Genomic DNA, 20376 nt, shown 5'->3' with positions numbered 1-20376 from the left:
CCTAAGTAACATCAGAAATACCGCAAGAGCTGGGTGATGCTGCCAGTATTCAAGGGATAGCTTCGTCCAGTCAAAGACTGACACAAGGGTGCTGTGCACCTATATGCCTATATTGCAAGCGTGAGATTTATTGAGGCTGTTAGACAAGCAGGTCGCAAAAACACGAGAAGGCATTGGAACTCTTTGTAAGCAATAAACAAACCATGTTCAGTGCCTCCGGTGACAAAACGAGAAAAAGTTCTGCAGATAATGTTCAAGATGCCGAATTTCATTTACTTTCTCTCATTCTTATCCACGCATGCCCATTTTTTTATGTTCTCTCTTGGCCATCCACTGCGCTCATTCGCTGAATCATCTTGGTAGGGCTGTCACCATATTGTTTCATAACATGCAACGAACAAAAAGGGCACAATAGCGGCAGCGACTTTTTTTAGCGACTTTCAGTTTGGATTTTAGCGACTTTTAGCGACTTTTCGGGGCGCCACTAGCGACTTCCTGCGAATGAGATTTGGCAACACTGCCGCTGACGGAGTGCCAAAGGTGAGCCCCGTCGTGCACTGCTCTCATACCCACCGTCGTTGCTCTTTGATATCGCAGACGCGGTGATTGCCACGAGCGTTATGGCTGTGCAGAAAGAGTGTAGTGTCCATCTGTTCCACAGAGTCTGGGAAGAGCGTTCGGCGAGTATTCTGCGTAGCGTATCGTCGTCTTCGAAGCAACTGCAGCACTGGATGGTCTACACTGTTAAAAAAGACCGTAAATTTACGGAACGCCGCCCACGGAACCAGAGCTTCTCTTTTTCATTGCTGCTCCAATTCCGTAGTGGCACATGAACCGTTGCTATCCCGTCGTCTTGTCCAGGAATGAGTAGAGCAATATCGATGAAAATGAAATATTTCGTTCAGACCACGTCACAATTATACTAGCAGAAATATGGAAGACGATACATGTCTTCAGCGAAGCACATATTTACCGTTTTTGAACGATCCAGCAGTGATATTGCAATATTCGGGCCTAACTTTTTGCTCGGATGAATGTGGCAGGCTCAAGGACGCCGGCTTCTCACCGTCAGCGAGTGCGCAGCGCGGAGCAATACAGCATTGTCACCTGAGCCGCTAACTGGAAGCCCGCGAAATTCCTTCCTCGTAGACGCATGAGACGCTCCGTGAAGTTTTAAGTGTTTGGAAGTGGATCTAGTGTTTGGTCTTTGGCCGACTGTACCCCCGCAAAGCAAAGGTGAGTTCAAAACCTGTTTCGTTGTTCCACCACTATACCAGGTCAAATACGAGCACCACTTGTAAGCATGGTTGCAAAAATTGTTTCGTTGCATACGCGTCTCAGCAACGGTGTGCAACAGCAGGAAAACACTGTCTGTGTGTGTCACTGTGTGTAGATCATGAGTAGAAATGTAAAGAGTTGCCTAACGTTCAGTCGTGCAGGGGGAGGCTACTGAAATAATTTGTGTTTTGCTATGATCTCGCACAAAAAATTGATAAATGTTGTGACTCTATTTCCCCCCCTTGGAGCTGGAATAAACGGAATTCCTCTGTTGTGGAATGTTCACCTGAAAGTGTCCCAATCTCCAAAGTGGATATCATTCCGATATGGCCTGTTATACTTTCCATTGAAATCTGTTGCATTTGCACTATAGGAAGGCCTCCTGTTTGCAAAATTCCGATCCTCTACAGTTTGCAATTCATCAAAGAGATCACATTTTACAGTCTTTCAAAACAAATGTACCTTTCACTAGTCTTAGCGGCGTCAAAATTTTCACCAGTAACGGTTTCATGCTCGCACAGCTGAAGGCTGTTTATAAATGGATCCCTTTCTTGAAATCTTTTGGTAGGTGATATACGGGTGCACTTTGTTGCTGCAGAAATTTTCTTCTCGTCGAGCTCTTTTCGACCATCTGCTATCACATGAAGATTTTGCAAGTGGTGTTCCTTGTACCACAGAGGGACGTAATGCTGCTTCCAAGAACTATAGAACCAATTCCTCCATGAGTCATCCTGACGAAACGCCAACACATTCAACACAAAAAGTATTGTCTTGAAAGTTTTGTTCTGTGGCTTCTTGCAGCCAGCCGTGTGGATAGTGAAGAAGCAGATACTGCACGCTGAAAACATCACCTCACCACAGATGCATCGTGCACTGTGAGTTGACAGTCCCTTCTTGTGTGCTTCGACAATAACTATTCTTGGGACTCAACATACAACAGGACACTATCTTGTGGTCTCCAGAGACGAGTACAACCTGCGCTATGGGAAACCGGTACACATCTTTGTGGAGACTGGCCCTGAGGTGATGCCAATTTTTCTTTTTCCCATAACACCATCAAGCTTTCTACCAGACCTCAGGCTATACCATCTTGAATCTCAGAGACAAGTGTATATTGTTGTGTGCGACCCTCAGAGTTAATGGACAGTCATCCATATTCAGCTTGTGAAGTAATAAACTCTGTTGTTGTCTCCCTCAGAATGTCGCTGCTCAGCCATGATTATGGAGGTATATATAGTCTGTTCAACCAAATTTTTGCAAAATGTATACGCTACTTTCGGTTTTGCTTAATAACTTTGTTTTCTGACACAGAAAGTTCCATATGAGAGGTACATATCTTTCCCTGTGCTTGCTACAGTTGTTGCTATATGTGTGTGGTCTTCAGAGCTTGCTCAATGCTCCTTCTTTTTCTCTTTCTTTCTTGTTTACTAGACGTTTCTGAAGATCAGGAGTAGAGATCACAAAACGAAAAACTTTGTGTCAGTAACATGTCTTGAGGAGCTAATCAGAGTTGCTGTGGGTCATGGAATTTGTCAGGAGGGCAACATACAGGTATGCCACTTTTGGTATAACGTTTATAACGCTCGTATGAGCTTCAATTGCATTGCTGTTCTAAAAATCTTTGTAACACCAGTTATTTCTTTCTAGGTGTATTTAATGGATGAGTTATCACTTCGCTCTATGGTTGCTGGTGCTGAGATATGCCTCGATGACATTTTCATTGTTAAAAATCGACTATGGAAACAAGGTATAGTGCATACATCTCCAGATGCTACTTCGCCCTCTTGCTTGGGGCTTTAAGTGCCATTTTTTGTTTTGCTTTCCTGTTTAGATCAGTCAACATGTGTGAGTGCACCTTCACCAATTCCACAAATGCCTCTGCTCTCACGAATTTATTACCCTTGGGAGAGCCTCAGCAAGACAGTACTTGATGTATTGGAAGCAGACAATGTTCTGCTTCCCTCTCAACGACAGGAAGTGGCACACATGGCAGCGTCATGGCCCTACATATCCATTGAAGGTGGGATGCACTCCTGATATTTATTCACAGGTATATTTGCTGTTTGCATGGCTTACCTGAATAGAGTACAGCAGATATAAAAAAAATGTTGTGACATGCATTGAAATGTTGTAGGAGAGCATATCACATACTGGTAAAATATAGCATTTTGAAACTCACGTGATGTAGTAGAGTAACAAAAAAAAAATGATTTGGAAGTTTAGATGGTGCTCTAGCTTAGATTATCTGCGGGCCTGTCTTGCAAGAACCCTCCATATATTATACTACATATTTACTCGGCTGGTACGATACATACTGCAGTAAATACAGCAGGCGATGTAACACATACGTATAGCAGAGGCCATATCAACTGCTAACCTTTCAGAGACATTCATATGACTCACATATGGTGGTATCTCTGCCATGCTGAACTATGCTCATAAGCATGTTTCACGGATGAAAAAAAAAATCCTATCTATGTGCTCAGATATTTGTTGTGCCACTTGCAGTGGTGGACGTGTAGTGTTCTTCATAAACTTATTTGGAATAGTTGGTAGAGAAATGGAGTGATTGTCCTGATCATTACACCATGTGAAACTAAGAATATTTCATGCAATGATTTTGAATACTCATAAGGAAATTTTATTAATTGGTTGTGATTTTAGGCACCTGGTTGGTATCATTGAGAACGAAGGGAGCCAGCAGCCATAAAAAAATCAAGAGGGCTACATACATAAATGTGTGAGGCAGTGAGGGCAGCAGATGAATATAGCAAGAAGTGGGAACATGTAAGTTGTAAATGCTTCCTACGAGCATATTACATTTCTTTATTCATCAAATAATTTAATTTGTTGTGGAAGTATTATGACTAAAGAGGCTCAGTAATACTTTCTTTTCTTTTCAGCTCATGTGATACATAGCGGTCAAATGTTCCGCCACCAAAGTCATGCACAAGTTATTTGTAGTATTTCCAGTAATTTCCAAAATAAAGGGTTATTATTGAAAAGCTATCCTCTCTGGACACACAAAACATGAGAATTGAACAATTAACAATGAAACAAAATCTCTGGACATCTCGCATTGATCATAAGGACTGTAAAGGAAAACAACAGGAAACCAGCTAGCATCATGGCCGACAGCATTTATCCCTGTTTTAAAGCGGAATCATCGTTTCATTACTGGACAGCGCCCCGTCATTATAATTAGTGAATTGCTGCCGTAATGAAGAGGCACATCACAAGTACAGTTTCCTATACTTACTGATATACAGCAGTACCTTGCCCAAACGGAACTTCGGTGATGATGTACTATTTACTGAGTGGTAGCCGTTGGCAGTTCACAACAGACTCAACACCGTTTTTCTCAGTTACGGGTGCATTCCTGTACATTCGCCGTCTACCATCAGAGCCGTAACGGAAGACTACGGGCACTTGGCTGGCATCAACGGATAGCAGCATTCGTTCCCGTTTTGAAACGGAATATTTTCTTACAGTGCAGGATGCGTCATCTCAAGGGAGAAACCAGCCACTCTCTCTCACTCATCCTCCTTTCACTCTTACATTTTTGCTCACTCATACACACATTCATACGACAGGGATCGACGCAAGCGGCACATGTTGAACACGAGAGAACTGATGTTCTGAGGCTGGAACAACATATATAGGACAATCCCCTACGAAGAGCTGTCTGACCTACACTGAACAACAACAACAACAACTTTAATGCGAGATGACAAATAGGGAGTTTCATCGCCAGGGGCGATACTCTATATCTCATTGCTTTTGGTGATGCAGGAATGAAATAATGAGCCCCTTCACATCAAAGTCCTATGCTATCCGAAAGGTGAAGAGATCTTTGAGGGAGGGCGTTCTTCTGTCGTTTGCGTGTCTGTCATCGCTACCCACCATATTTTTAAGGGGATCGCAAATATATTTTAGGTGGCTTAGCTAGGGTTTTGGGAAAATGTAGATGTGTGTTTTAAGTCTGCTTTTGTTCCAAACTGCAACACTATACTAGCAGTTTTTAATCCTGCAGTTCAACCTTTTAATTGCAAATTGCAGTACCCTCAATCAGACGAATCAACAGCACTTCTGTAATGAATAATTTGGTTAGCTAATTTTGCGTTCGTTATATTATCGTTGATATTCACTGATACCAGCATAAATTATAACAGAGTTCTTTTCCTTACAGCTAAATAATTCATGTCATGAATGCAGGAGAATTTGTAGTCTTTGTAAGAAAGCTAGTCACGTTTTTGCAGAGGTTTGGTGAAAATAAGTCTACTCTTTCTAATCTAGTGAGGAAGAGAAACAACCTGGGCATACTGACAGAAAGGGCGCTCCCGTATCTCGAATGTGTAAAACGTCACAAAAACAATAAAGCAGGTAATAATTTTCATTGGTATCGTTAATGTTACAAGAAATATTAAGAAATATTTATTTTGCACAGTTGTGTTGTTAGTTTGTGTAGTTAGTTGTGTAGCATAGTTAGTTAGTTTGCATGGTATTTGCATTGTTGTGTTGTGTTCTTCGAAAAAATCACTGACGGTGATGTAGTATATCCCACAGTTCTATACTTTTTGCATAAAGTAACACGTGTTACTTTATCCAAAAAGTATAGAACTGTAGGAAATAATACATCACCGTCAGTGATTTTTGTATACCTCTGTTATTCATGCGACATGCATACTTCTGTACAATTAACGGAGCAGAAGTTTTTCATTCCGTGCCGTTACATCAGTTGAACAGCTCAAGCGCATCGCCGCATCTACGTATCAATACGAATAATAGTTCCGTGTTCGTATCGCGGATTGATAAAAGCCACCGACATCACTCATCGTGCTTCCGACGAGTTCACGCGAGAACAAGAAAAAAAATGCGCATGCTCTGGTTGGAAAACGAAAAACACAAAGACCGAAAGCGTCTATCTACTTTCGTTCCGTTGAACATCCAGAGAGAGCTTCTGCATATTATCAAGACTGAATCTGCACAGATGAGTTTAGGAAACTGCGTTTATTATTTTCCGTTGGGAAATAATTTACCCGTGTATGTAATATACAAGACACCTCGACTCGTACCCCTTGTCCGTCTTGTCGTTGTTGTTGTTGGCATTTTTGGTTGTGATGGACGCTTGGTGCAGCCCTGGCAGACTTCGGGACGTTTACACACTCCTCCAATGCACAACTGCAATCAGTCATAGGAGGATGTAAGTACTGTTATTCAGAAGGTCCCGTGAAAACTGAAGTGCACAACAAATGTGACATGAACATGCATGAACATCCATGTTAGTGACATGAACTGACAGCCAGCGTTGTCCCGTCCGTGTCTTTCTTCTCTGCATCCTTAACAAGCGCTGTTCTTATCCAGGGATACACACCATCAACTTCATTTTTGAACCCTGCTTACCTTTGTGTCAAGTACATCTGTAATACCTGTAATACACTCAAGGCCTACCACGACTGATGCCATTCAGTTGAGTTTGTGCTCTTATGTACGTGACAATCAACGTGGGATTGTGCTCAAACGATCAGGATGTCACCGAAAGAAGGAAGCTTCGTCAAGTGCACCCACCCCCCACCCCACCCCCCAAAAAAAAGAAAAAGAAGAAGAAGAGAGAGAAAAAAGAACTGCAGTTACTTCTCTCCTGCTCAAACACACATGCACAAGTACCACGTGTCTAAAAGCTAAACTGCAATATTAGATAGCATTAGATTGCATTAGATTACTATAGAGGACAGCCTCCTAATTTCTTCAAGCTTGCATTGTGTATGCAAAATGCAAGCTTGAAGAAATTAGGGAGCTGTCCTTTATAGCTTGCATTTTGCATACACAATGCAAGTTTGAAGAAATTAGGGGGCTCCCTCTAGGGGGGTGCTGTTGTTGTTGGACAGTGTCCATAATTTTTTGAACCTTGGTGAACCCTCAGGGTCAGGAGTATGAGTGCAACACTTTCTAGCGGAGGGGGCGGATATGTTTATTGAAAACGGGGGAAGGTTAGTCAGCCATAAACCGACTTGCTATTCCTTTCATAAAAAAAGGAAAAAAATGAAAGAAAGCCAAATAAAAGGAGAGAAAACGAAAAAAAGGAAAGAAAACGAAAGAAAGAAAAAGTAAAGAAAACGAAGATAAGGAAACAAAACGAAAAAAGGAAAGAGAGTGAAAAGAAAGAAAGAACACAAAAATAGAGAGAAAAGAAACACGCACATACACGCAGAGAGATACACAAAAGGGCCTTAGAGGCTGGTCGGGAGGCCGGTGGCACCGAGAAAGCTCAAGAGGCAGTCGTAACTGCCCCCTGATTGTGCAGGACCGGGCCGAGCCGGGTGGCCGAAGTGACGTTGGGGTAGCCAAGTTGTCGCAAGTGGCGTTGGAGGACAAGTCTTTGTGAGAGGTACCGGTTACAAGATAAGAGGTAGTGCTCGATGTCGGCTTCCACACAATAAGTAGCGCAATTGGGAGAGTTCGTCTGGCGCATTTGATACAGGAGTGAGGGTGTCCGTGCAACATTCATACGAAGACCGTGGCAGAGTGATTCTTCAGCTCTATTGCAACGGCAGGCAATAGTAAAGTCCTGCAGTGGGTCAATGAGAGGAACGAAATGATGATACGAGGTAGAGTCCGCTGGGAACTGCCGGGTGCGGACACAGCGCCACGGGCGAATATGCAGGGAGCAGACAGAGATCGTTAGGGACAGAAAGGTGGCAGAGAAAGCTCTGGTAGATGTTGCGTCACTTGCTATTGTGTCTGCGCGGGTGTTACCGAGAAGGCCTATGTGTCCCGGGATCCACTGAAGCGTCACAGAATGACCAGTTGCCACGAGTTGTGTCTGAGCTTGCAGTATGAGCGTGTGGAGAGTGTATGTGGTGTGGCATATGGTGTGTGCAAGTGCTGGGGCGAAATGAGAGCAGCACTTTCTAGGCTACCACGTGGTGAGTCTGTGAACTTGATAACGTGTAGTGTGTTCTGATACGCCCTATGATGGCGTACAACATTTCTTTCTATAAATGCTTCCTCTTTGCATAAACTTCCCTGAGTTGAGAATCTACAGGTGGTTTGTCCCATTTATGTTCGAACTCCCTGTACGCGTCTATTGCTGCAGTAAGCCGATATGAGCTAGTAACTACGCCCAGAAACTGCTGAAAATCGGCGGGGCTAATGGGTGAGGCTATTATGTGAATGCCGCATTACACGCAAACGCCAAGCGGGCAAACCTGCATTTCACCGGTGACCTGCAGCAAGAATAAGTTTATGACCGCAAATAGCAGAACCGAGGAGATGTCAGCGGGTTATAACGGGTATACCAGCACCCGCGCCCAGCTCTAGTCATAGTGGTCTCCCATAGACATTGGATTCCCACGGAGCTGTCAGCACAGTCATCTGTATTATTGTTCTACTGCGCAAAACAAGAACAACTGCACGCTCACTGCTCTGGAGCATGTCGCTCGATCAGTTCTTATCAATATTGGTGTTGAGGGACAGTTCACGTATCTAAACGACGTGCGTCATTATTGATAACATTACCTTTTGTTTGTCTTGAGGGTCACAAGGGGAGCCATCCAGTTGGGGTGCAGCTTTTCTAATCACCAATGGCTTACCTTCGTCATTCACCTTCTTGCCTATGCAAGGAACACGACAATCAGCTTTGATGCCCGTCTCCTGAAACGAGTAGTAAACGTGCATGAATCCGCCAGTGTCCGATTGCACAGGTTGGGACTAAAGAAGGTCGAGAGTACGTGTCGCTGAAAATCAGAACAAAACTCACTGTAACATCACTGTAAAGGTTACGTTCACTGTATAGCTCTCACATACCGCCATGGTTCGCGGTCCCCAGAGTTTTCATTTAGTCACCGTTTCTGCACTAATTGCGCTTTCTCGTGCAGGAATCTTAGCGACACCCCGCAATATGTCAACTCCAGTGTACACGGAATTGACATTGCACGAAGCGAGAAATTCCGTTACGCTGCGGGTAGCGGCGACTGAGTACTGAGCTAACATGTGTTTCGGAATTACTTTCTTCTCTCTTTTTTTTTTTTTTTTTTTTTATTGCGAGAGGCAGCTTACTGCCGAAGTGTTCTAGGTTCGTCATAAGCAGTGTAGTGAAAAGTATAGCCTTTATTCGGTACGACCTGCACTGCGACTGCACTTTTGTATTGTTGGCACCTGTGTATTTCATATGCTTAAACAATAACCCTAATGACTTCACACTTCGACAGCAAGTCATGTGCGCTACGGCAACCTAAATCCGCGTTGATCTGCGTGCAGGATGTAAATCTAAGTTCAAAATGAACGTCATCCAATGGGATAAAGCGCGGCTGCGTGCCTTTGTTCTGAGGACGTTTAAGGAAGTGTTCCTTTGTGACGGTCCTAAGATAGCACTCTAACACACGACACGATCGAGGCGAATTACCGCATAAAGTGATAACGTGGTCCCTCTTTACCTGAAAAAGCATATCCTGCGCTTCCAACTCTCTCCAAACCAAGACAGAGAAATGTCAACCTGAACAATGCGGTGATATGCGATGAATCTGTGTTCTCAGAGCGTAATAACGCGATACCAGATAAAGTGCAAGCCAACAGCCCCAAATCTTGGCTATGTTGAAAGATTGGGCCTCCGAGTTTGTGACATCGTCAAAACGAACAGAAAGCGAATGAAGTAGAAGTGCTATACTTACGCTATCGAACTTAATGTGGAAGTCAGCCCAATGTGGGAATCTGATCTCGCAATATTTATCCAGCAATGCTATGTTTCCTGGTAGAGCGTCAGTTTCAACACGATCACTGCTGTCGCTGTTGTTGTAAAACAGGCATAGCTTCTCTTCGAGTCTGGGTGAGAAGTCAGAACATTAATGTTTACGATCGTCGACAATATGTGGAGTTGTTGCTGCAGGAGATGCTGTGCAGACACACTGGTAGAAAATCCGGCAGGTACATGCCGATTTTTAATGCGTCACCATTACAAGTGTGAAAGTGCAAAAAGCTCTATGTATGTATGTATGTGTGTATGAAACAGAGAGAGAGAGAGACGCTCAAGCCTCACCGCGGAAGAGGTAGAAGTGAACATGTGGGTTGTCGCGACAGAGGGAAAACGTAGGAGACGACCACACAGGTTGATGGTAGGCGAAAGAATGATTTATTGGTGTTAGCGCCAGATGGTGCGCGAGCGATGGCCAATAATCTTTGTCGTCGCGCACCACAACTATCCTCACCCCCCCCCCCAAAAAAAAAGAGGAAGGATGATGGTCACTGAGGGTGCTTGAGGATGGGAGGCAGGTGGCGAATAGTGAGGGGCAGAAAGGGTCGACGAGGACCGAAGGGAGGAGTTTGCGAACGGTCAGCACAGGTGACGGTCTTGGAAGTCGCGGGTGCAGCTGAAGGCAGTGCGGCGACATCATGCAGGCTACAGGAAATGGGAGAGCTCGGCTCTACGAACGCCGGCTTAATGCGGTCGGTCGAAACGACCTCCGGGCGGCCTTTGAAGTTGATGGTGAAAGTCTTGTCCCCGCGCTTGAGGACTTGATGCGGGTCAGAAAATGGAGGTTGGAGGGACCGGGGGATCGAGTCGTTGCGGAGGAAGATGTGCGTGGCACTCGACAAGTCGGGGGAAATAGAGGAAGGAGAAGTGGAAACGGCTCGTGTCGGGGATGCTCGTAAATCGGCGAAAAGCCTCTGTAGGCACTGGGCGCGTATTCTGTAGGGTCGTGCTGGAGGGTTCCGTTGGGATGAGGAGGTCTCCGGGCAGGCGTAGGGCGCTTCATAGACAATCTCGGCAGACGAGCAGCCGAGGTCGGGTTTGAGGGCGGCCCGGATTCCCAGAGCGAGAAAGGCAGGAACTCGCTCCAGCGATCGCGATCGTCGTGGGCCATAAGGCTTTCTTCAGGTGCCTGTGAAACAGTTCGATCAGACCGTTACAGGCACGATGGCACGCAGTGGCTTGAAGTCGGGCGGTTCCTAGGAACTCTGTGAAGGCCCGGAAAAGGTGACTCTCGAACTGCGGGCCTCGGTGATGCTGACTGATGACGGTGATTCGGTGATCACGGTGATGACTGCTAAGTGATGACTTCGTCAGGCACTCCGAAGCGCGCTACCCATGTGGCCATGAAGGTAGAAACCACGATTTGGGCGATGAAGTCATTCATGAGCGCGGCTTCAGGCCACCATGAAAAACGGTCGACGCATGTGAACAAGTAGCGGTAGCCGTCTGAGTGAGGTAGAGGACCGACGACATCCAGATGAATTTTGGAGAAACGCCGCGAGGGTGGAAGAAACTTAGCCAACAAATCATTATTTCGCCTGCCATCTACCTGTGAGGTTGTCTCCTACGTTCCCCGTTCCTCTTTGCATGTTATTCTATTAAAGTGCGTTCTGCTAACATTCCCTCTATCGCGACAACCCACAACTGGTGACCCTAACGTGATCCGAACGCCCTTCGCTTCACTCATGGAGGATTCACCAGCCACTTCGCACATTAACCGCGTCGCAGTTCGGCTGCCGCCTTTTTGGCCTGCGAACCCTTCCATGTGGTTTGTCCAAGCCGAGTGCCAGTTCCAGCTCGCAGGTATAACAACACAGGCTACTAGATACCAGCGTGTTGTCTCCTCTCTCTCACCTGAGGTTGCCTGCGACGTTGCCGACATACTGAGCGCACCGGTAGGCACAACACCTTAGGACATCATCAGGTGCACTACGGCCTCCGAACGTCGGCGTTTTCAACAACTGTTGTCAGGCGAGGACCTCGGGGACAGACGACCGTCCCAATTCCTGCACCACTTGCAGGGCTTCCTCGGCAATCGGGCAGTCACCTTTGACGAATTTTTCTGAAGGATCTCTTCCTCCAGCGTCTGCCTTCGGCGGTACAAATGATCTTGGCCACCGCTTCGAACCGCTCCCTCAGTGAGTTCGCCCTGCACGCGGACAAAATTATGGAGGTCGCCCAACCCTCCGTTTGCGCCCCCCCCCCCCCCGGCAAGTCATGGGTGCTCTCCGCCGCCTGCGAACGCCTGCTCTACGTTCCCGGGGCAAACTGAGCCACCTCAATCTGACCTCGCCCCACTAAGGGCCGACAACCAGAGCATGAGCGGTCTCGTGGCATCCTTCATCCCCCACGATCGTTCCCCTGGGCAATTTCACTCCCCGCGCAATTTCACCGCCGAAAGCGCTCGCGTCGCGCCAACCGCAGGCGCAGAAGATCTCCGTCGCCGACATTCCAGCGTCAACCGAACCCATCCCCGTTCCGCTGGTACTACTGGTCTTTCGGCGCCCAAGGCCGCAACTACACACTACCTTTGCTCCTGGCCGGGAAATAATGCCCCCTGGGAGCGCTAGAGGCGGCGAGCGCCCCCCACCCACCGACGCAACGTCCAGGCCATCTTTTCTTCGTGTTCGACCGGACGCCCCAGCGCCGTTTCCTCGTAGACACCGAGGTCTAAATCAGCATCATCCCAGCTACGCGGTCAGACAAGCTACAGAGACCCATTTACCTCTTAACTGCCGTTAACAACATTGGCATACCAGTCTACGGTGAGCGGTCGCTCACTTTATCCTCGGGTTACGGCGACCTTTCCCTTGGATAATCAAGAAAGAGCAATCGACCAAGCCACCATAGGGGCAGACCGTCTACAGTATTTCGGTCTGTTGGTTGACATTGCCCGCAAGTCTTTAATCGACTCTACGACCAAGCTGCACGTCCTGGGCGTCGGTACATCTCCGCACATCACCTTCCCTGCGTCGACTCTCTCTGCTCTTCACTCTCCCTTCGGGGCAGTACTCAGCGAGTTCGCATCTCTATCACTGCCTCCGGACTGGACCAAGCCCGTACGTCATGACGTCGTTCATTACATCCAGACGTCGGGCCCAGCGGCTCATTTCAAGTCTCGCTGACTCGCCCCAGAAAAATGGAAAATAGCCCGTAGCGAGTTCGATCACATGTTGCAAATTGGGATCGCTCGGCCGTCTTCCAGAGATTGGGCTTCACCACTCCACATGATCCCTAAGAAGACCGGGGCCTGCGTCCATTTGGAGACTATCGCGCCTTAAATCTTGCGACCAAACCTGACCGATACCCCCTACCGAACCTTCAGGACTTCACCATGAACCTTGCTGGCCCGAAATGGTTCAGTAAGGTGGATCTGACAAAGGCATACCACCAGGTTCCGGTGGCCTAAGAGGATATCCACAAAACCGCTATCATTACACCTTTAGGCTTATTTGAATTTCTGCGCATGCCTTTTGGCTTGAGAAACGTGGCACGAACCTTCCAACGCTTCGCCATTGACTCCGTCCTGCGCGGCCTGCCATTCGTCTTCGCATACATGGCCGACCTTCTCATCGCCAGCGAAACGGAAGAGCAACATTGCCAACATCTTCGCGAGGTGTTTGGCTGCCTCGAAAGTCACGGCGTCGTGATCAACGTTCAAAAATGTGAATTCGGCAAGTCATCCTTGGAATTCTTAGGCCACCGCGTGTCAGCGGTCGGCATATCCCCACTTCCACAAAAAGTCAAGGCCATCACGGACTTCCCCGCCCCTATGTCACTGCGCCAGCTCCGTCGGGTTTTGGGAGTTGTCAGTTTTTATCGCCGGTTTGTCCCCTCTTGTGCGTTCCTACTCAGGCCCCTTGAGAACTTTCTCAAAGCACCACGCTCTCCATCCCAACCAATTCTCTGGAGCGACAGTCGCCAAGCGGCTTTTCTGGCCATCAAGCACGCAATTGCCAATGCCACGTTCCTCGTTCACCCACGGCACGACGCTCCTCTCTCTCTCTTTGTAGATGCGTCGGACCAGGCAGTCGGCGCAGTTCTTCAGCAGGAAGTCGACGGCCAGCACCAGCCGGTGTCTTTCTTCTCCCGCAAGATATTGTCCACGGAGTCACGCTATAGTATGTTCGGGAAGGAGTTGCTAGCTGCATATTCTGCGGTCCGGTACTTCCGTCACTTCCTCGAATGACGAGAGCTCGTAATATGGACCGACCACAAGCCGCTTGTTGGCGCCTTCACATCTGCCGGACGGAACTACTTCCCTCGAGGAATCCGCCATTTGGCATACCTCGCGGAATTTTCGACGGATGTACGCCACATCAAGGGGACTGCAAAGGCTGCAACACCCAGAAGGTGGAAGGTGGTGCCAGATGGAGCACGAGCGATGGCCGATAATCTTTGTGGTCGCGCACCACAAACATGTAAAGGGTACGAGGGGTAAATGTAAGTGAAAGTAAATTGTGTGCATTTGGAGTAGTTGAAGGTAATTAAATGTAATTAAAGCAAGAAAGTTGAGTTTAAAGCCAATGAATGTAAGATATATATGTAATGAAGAGAAAGACAGAATGAGATTAAAGATTACCGCGGGTTACAGGGGGTCACCCGAGGTAATTAAATGTAATTAAGTGCAAGTAACTTGAATTAAACGGTAATTTCTTCTCTCCCCATTATTTTCTTGGCAACATCCCAATCAGCGGAAATCAACAGTAATTAAAGACAGCAAACGTAATTAATGGTAAGTAAATAAAGTACAATATAACGGTAATTAAAACGTAATTAAAAGATAATTGAAAGTAACTGCGGCCAATTACAGGTTGATTAAATGGACTGACATATGGTAATTGAATGCGTCGAACCGGAAGTGAAGTATACACCGGAGGTGGATAACCGGAAGTGAAGTATACAGCAGAGGTGGGTAACCGGAAGTTAAGTATACAGCAGAGGTGGGTAACCGGAAGTGAAGTATACAGTAGAGGTGGGTAACCGGAAGTGAAGTGTAGACCGGAAGTGGACAACCGGATGTCGTGTATAGACCGGAAAGGGCGCTTAATGTTTGTCTCGCATTTAGCGCTAAATCACCACTGAACTTTCCCTGTAGGTATCCATTTTAGACCAGTGTGAATGCATGCATTGCGCTTCGTGTCGAAAAAGTCGAAAATTGCTTCAACTGATTGCACAGTTGATCTCACTCACTCACTCTGCCAGCACACATACATGAAGGCAAACGTAGGATAAGGTAGGGCAAGATGAGACACAGGGGAAGGCGCGACATTTTTTGCTCGACGCCGCCTGTGTCATTGACGCGTTGCCTCTATGCGCTTGAAACTTTACTGATAGAGAGAGAGAGAGAAATACATGATCACGATGATATGGGGATGACTTCCGCTCATTGAGCAGAATGCTACCCCATTGCTATTGGGGAAAAATGAGAGGATGGTGGTGATTTACTGATAGCATGTCCGCTTTATTGCACATGAGGATTGTCCTGACTGGTATATGCGTTGAAGGAAAAAAAAGTTGGTTACTTCTTCCTGGAATGTAAAGACCCGCAAAAAACGCACGATTTTCTGCAGTCCTTTTTGTTATCATCTCTGCAGCAGCGTTTGGCAATCCTATTCTGTCAATGTATATTTCTTTATTCACTCATCTAGATATGTGCAAAATATGGGCGCTCTTGGTTTTACGGAGCTGAAAGCTGACAGAGAAATTAATGTATGCCATGATATGCACGGGACAAGACGCGACAATTTAATGTAATTTAAATGTGATAACTGTGATAATTTAAATGTGAAATGTGGGTAAATTAAAAGGTAAATGTGATAATTTAAATCTGATAACTCAACTATTAGTTGACTTTATGCTTGTTCCTCAGAGCTTTTTGTTTCTTTTTTTACATATTGCCTATAGGATTTTACAGCATGTTTACCAGTTTCCTAGGATATTTGAAACAAGCGACCAGCCACATGTCAGACTAGCGGTGCCGTGCTTGCAAAGAACGGCGGGGCATAATAGTACAGTGCTTTGTGTGGTTTTATTGCATATTATGTGGGCGATGGGCTCAAAGGGGTTGGTAGGGGCCTACTGACTTAACTTTGTCTGCCTGGATTGCAAAAACTAATTTGTATAGTTCAATACCATGGCATCTCTCATCTTGTCCGCCGCCATGTCTCATCCTGCCCGAGGGGTGGTTCAAGACAAGACAACCTGCATTTTTTAAATTTTGTGTTGTGTGTTTCTTTTAGAATGGCTACGCCCCGTTTTTGCATTTACAGGACAGAAGCTCTACACCGAGAACGTGCCCATGGCTAGTTTTTATGTTATTTAATTTTTGAAAATTCGAAAAGTTAAAATTACATGTTCAATTCCAAATTGCTGTCTTATCTTGCCCCCCCCCCCCTTCCCATACATGTGAGCATCCATACGTTCCTGTAATGTAGGATTGGATTGTGATCGGAGAAGTCTGAGAGCCTGACACGTATTTGGTGTGATACGAGAGCTAGTGATACGACCCATCGACTACCGCCGGTGCTGAGTAACTAAATACGCTTCACCTCAGAGTAGAGACACTGAGTTACATGATCCAGCACGAGAGGCAAGAAGAGGCCATACTGTTTGCGGGCCATGCGTCACCTTCTGCGCTCACGATGCCATCTATCGAGAGCGTTCCGAAATGTTGCTCCTGTTGCGAGCACGACACCTTGACAGACTCGAGCTCACATTCACCTGGTTGGGACGTTGTGGTGGAGAATATATAGACAATGTCGCACGACAATCGCACAAGTTTCCGTTGCTTTTCAGAGGCCACGAAACACCTCTCGCGAGGACAGCGCATTAATTCACCGTACGCGACACGGTGTGGCCTTTGCTGCTGAGTGGCGTTACCGCTCGCGACAAATCGACACCCCAAGATGCCAGCATTGCGGCGATTTGGAAGAGCTAGAGCAGACTACCTGCTCTACCAACTATTTGGAATGACACTCTCGGTGTCGTTCGGATTCTCACCCTCTCAATATATAACAAAGACGGTTAAGAGCAGTTGATGCTCTTAACCGTCTTTGTTATTTTTGATTCTGCATCGCCAGAAACTTGTACATTGTTTTTTCTTCACGTTCTACGACCTCTCAATATATCAAAGTTACCTGGTCCATGGCCACTTGGTCCAAGAAATCACTGTAATCCGACACGGAAATAGCCTTGGACTCGACGCTCAAAGCCAGGCGATCGACGACAACGTCTTCTGAAAGGCAATTTTTTCCTCCTCTCCTATTTCCCGAACGGCGTAGCGCAGATAATTCCGAACACGTTCATTTCCCCTAACTCACCAATGGCTTCAACATATATTTTCCGCCATCAGAGATCAAATGTATCGGCTTGTTTGATTTGAGGTGAAAGCTCGTGCTCCATGTACTTGTTACAACAGCGGTGGACCACATCGTCATCTAACGCGTGTATACGGTACCGTGGTCAGCAGAATGCATCAGCTGCCCTCCCCTATACAAGAATTCTGCCAATATCACCAAGTTTGTAACATAAGTGTTTTGTTTGATTGTAAACAAGGAAAAGGAGGAACTATAAATGTATTTCTGTTGTGCTGATTACTTACTGCGAAGTGACGCGAATCTGTTCAGCACAGCAGTTGGAGAATTGGAACTGGTTTTCCGCAGTAATGTGAGTCATCAAGAAGCCATCATCCCATAGACATGTTTTAGCGCCTGGATGGCCTGGCACACGCGTAAAAGGTGCTGCGCCATCGTGGACACACCCGAGGCTAAAATGAAACGAAATTGGGGAAATATTCATGAGGGAGAAAATCAGGCGCGGTCAACTCCGTTACTTGAAATCAGGGTGTCGAACCGAAACTTTTTTCGTTCCGGTTTTCGTTCGGGTTCTATCATAAACAGTCTGGTACCGGTTATGCTCCGGAGCGAAAAAATAACGGTTCATACCGGTTTCAACCGGTTCCGCTGGTGGACATATTCATTCCCAGAAAAAAAAATCAATGCTGCAAAATGTAAACCCGTTTATATGCATACATGGTATTTAATATCAATAGGCAGCTGTGAAATTGGTAGCTCCTGGCTCCTGTTGGTGACTGTCTGTTCAAATAGGCATTCTCTTTTCTTGAAGCGCATGAGACAGGCTGATTTGTTTGTTGTGATGTCATACGTAAAGCACTTTCTTGCTGAATTGGTGCGATCGCGTCCCATACGAATGCCTGTTGCGGTTTCCTCGTCAGCAAGCACTACCGCACGAGTACGACGCAAATCGAGGAACACCTACACTCACAAACGCGCTCAACGGCTCCAGTTTCTTTTCTTCGTGTCCTATCCACAAAAGAGGGGCCACTTCGCACCCGCTTGCCTCGCGGATACCTACATGTATTCAACTTCGCTGGTCTGAAACAAGGGACACGTTGCGAGAGGTTACCGATAGAGAAGCCGTTTCGCAGCCCCCTTGGGTCGCACATTGGTAGAGAGTCACAACTGGTCACATGTACATCTAAGTCTATCTGCGCGAACGATAAAACGTTGCAAAGGGAGCCTAATTGGGTCATAGTCCACCGACATACATTGCACCGTAACCGTAACTCTTGTAAAGTATCCATGACACGACTTCAGAACACACGACGACAGTTTCATTCGCCTACTCGTAGTCCAAACCGGCGAAGTTTTTGCTTGGACCGAAAACCGTTAAATATTTTTGTCGGTTTCCCTCCAGAGCGAAAAAAAAAAAACGTATACGGTTTTGATTCCGTTCCGGTTCGCACCAAAATAGCGTTTTTTTTTCGGTTTTCGGTTCCGGTTTTCGATTCGCTTCGACACCCTGCTTGAAATAGTAACGCAATGGTTTTTGCAGCACGACAATACTGTGCGGTCCCAGTACTATGGAAGGAAGGCAACGCAGGAGCGGCCCTTCCCATCGTTTTCCATTGGGAAGAGCGTGCCTGCCTTCGTTTTGCATTCTGGGATGCTGCTGTCTGACGTGACCCCAAGAGCATGCAGGCTCCCAAATGCAGACGAGGCGAGCTGTGGTTGTCTTACCGTTCAACTATCAGCATTGCGATGAGCGCGCGCCTGCAGTTTTATTTTTGTGCGTTCGGAGATTTTCGGTTCTGTTAGAAGGCGAGTCACGTTCTGCGGGACAAGCACGCAGGACTAGAAACATATTATACATGGCAGAGCCAACTACGTTTCTGTGTTTGTTGCTCAATGCAACTTGTACAACAATGGATATCAACTAAATCTGCAGCACAGTGCCAGCTCGCAAACGAACGATTTAAGATGAGTGAAGCACACACAAGTTAGTAGTAAGTACTGACCACGACTATCCGGAAACGCTACAAGGCTTCTGGACACGTTTAATTAGAAATTAGAGCTAATTGGGACCCCCCACATTAATCAGCATCATCCAATGAGTCATCACACTAATTGGGGAGCGTCTAACTAGTGTCCAGACCACCCTGTGCGTTTCCGGATAGACGTGGTCATAACAAAGAAAAAATAGATAGAGATAGAGTGGAGAGAAGGCGTTTAGTTGAAGATCAACGACGCCATCTTGAAGAAAGCGGTCCGGAACGGCCGCTGACCGTCGCTGGGCGACGGAGCACAGAGGCAGGTTGCAAAGCATCGCAGCTATGACCACCAGTTCTGGACATCCTGTGACGTCAGCTGTGACGTCATCATGGCATGTCTGGGCAAGTTAGGACAGCTCTGGACATGCAAGGAGAAAAACACTCGTAATACAGAGGGTGGGAAAGCAAGAGTATGTAAACCATCAATAGCTAACAAGAAAATAGAATTAGTTACACAACAAATGATCCCACCACAACAGGAGTGCAGAACGATGCGACTGCTCTATCCGACAGCCAGGCAGAGAACTGACTCGTAATGGTTTCTTTCTCCTGTATAAAGCCCAGCAGCTGCACCCCTAGCGGTTACTTTCTCAACTAATCTCACAACAAAATTATTAAGAACCACACCAGCGCTACTCCCATTCCCAAGGCAGAAGAAGATAGAAAATGGCGGGGATGCCCGGAAAACAGCAACCAGCACCCGACGTGCACTGACACGAAAATCGCAAACAAAGCGGGAAGAAAGTTGGCGAAAGCATTAGTTACACAACAAATCAGCTCACCACAGCAGGAGCGCAGACAGATGCGACTGCTCTCCGCGACAGCCAGCGAGAAACTGACTGAGACGCCGCTCCGTGGCCGCTACGCTTGCGCGCTCCTAGCGCCCTCTGGGGCGACCACCTCCGAGAGGCTAAGAGAGAAGAGCATTCCTGCACCCCCTGCTGGCCGTTCTCATTGGTCGTGATGTCATCCTATTGTCTCAGGGGTACAGTGTTTT

At 46.7% G+C, this 20376-nt stretch overlaps 1 protein-coding gene and 1 long non-coding RNA gene across 3 annotated transcripts in view; one reads left to right on the top strand and one right to left on the bottom strand.

Moving 5' to 3' along the window:
• Positions 1-1805: 1805 nt before the first annotated feature.
• On the top strand, positions 1806-4262 carry LOC135365953 (uncharacterized). Of its 2 annotated transcripts, none has more exons than XR_010414036.1 (7): positions 1806-2153; positions 2219-2301; positions 2710-2829; positions 2926-3025; positions 3110-3298; positions 3943-4065; positions 4182-4262. It is a non-coding gene; the product is annotated as an uncharacterized LOC135365953 (long non-coding RNA). The 2 variants fall into 2 exon arrangements; XR_010414037.1 differs by having other exon boundaries at positions 3110-3328.
• A 2029-nt stretch (positions 4263-6291) lies between these two features.
• The window catches only part of LOC135367508 (A disintegrin and metalloproteinase with thrombospondin motifs like), a 41911-nt gene continuing 27826 nt past the window's right edge, over positions 6292-20376 (bottom strand). The window contains exons 5-8 of the mRNA XM_064600808.1: positions 17631-17795; positions 9948-10098; positions 8797-8931; positions 6292-6459 (exon numbers count right to left, since the gene is read on the bottom strand). Coding sequence (XP_064456878.1) covers positions 6292-6459; positions 8797-8931; positions 9948-10098; positions 17631-17795 — 619 coding nt within the window. The remainder of the gene's footprint in view (positions 6460-8796; positions 8932-9947; positions 10099-17630; positions 17796-20376) is intronic.

This window comes from Ornithodoros turicata, chromosome 8 (genome assembly GCF_037126465.1).
Source record: "Ornithodoros turicata isolate Travis chromosome 8, ASM3712646v1, whole genome shotgun sequence".
NCBI lineage: Eukaryota > Metazoa > Arthropoda > Arachnida > Ixodida > Argasidae > Ornithodoros > Ornithodoros turicata.
Note: the sequence above shows the minus strand (reverse complement) of the source record. Positions and strands in the feature narration are given on the sequence as shown.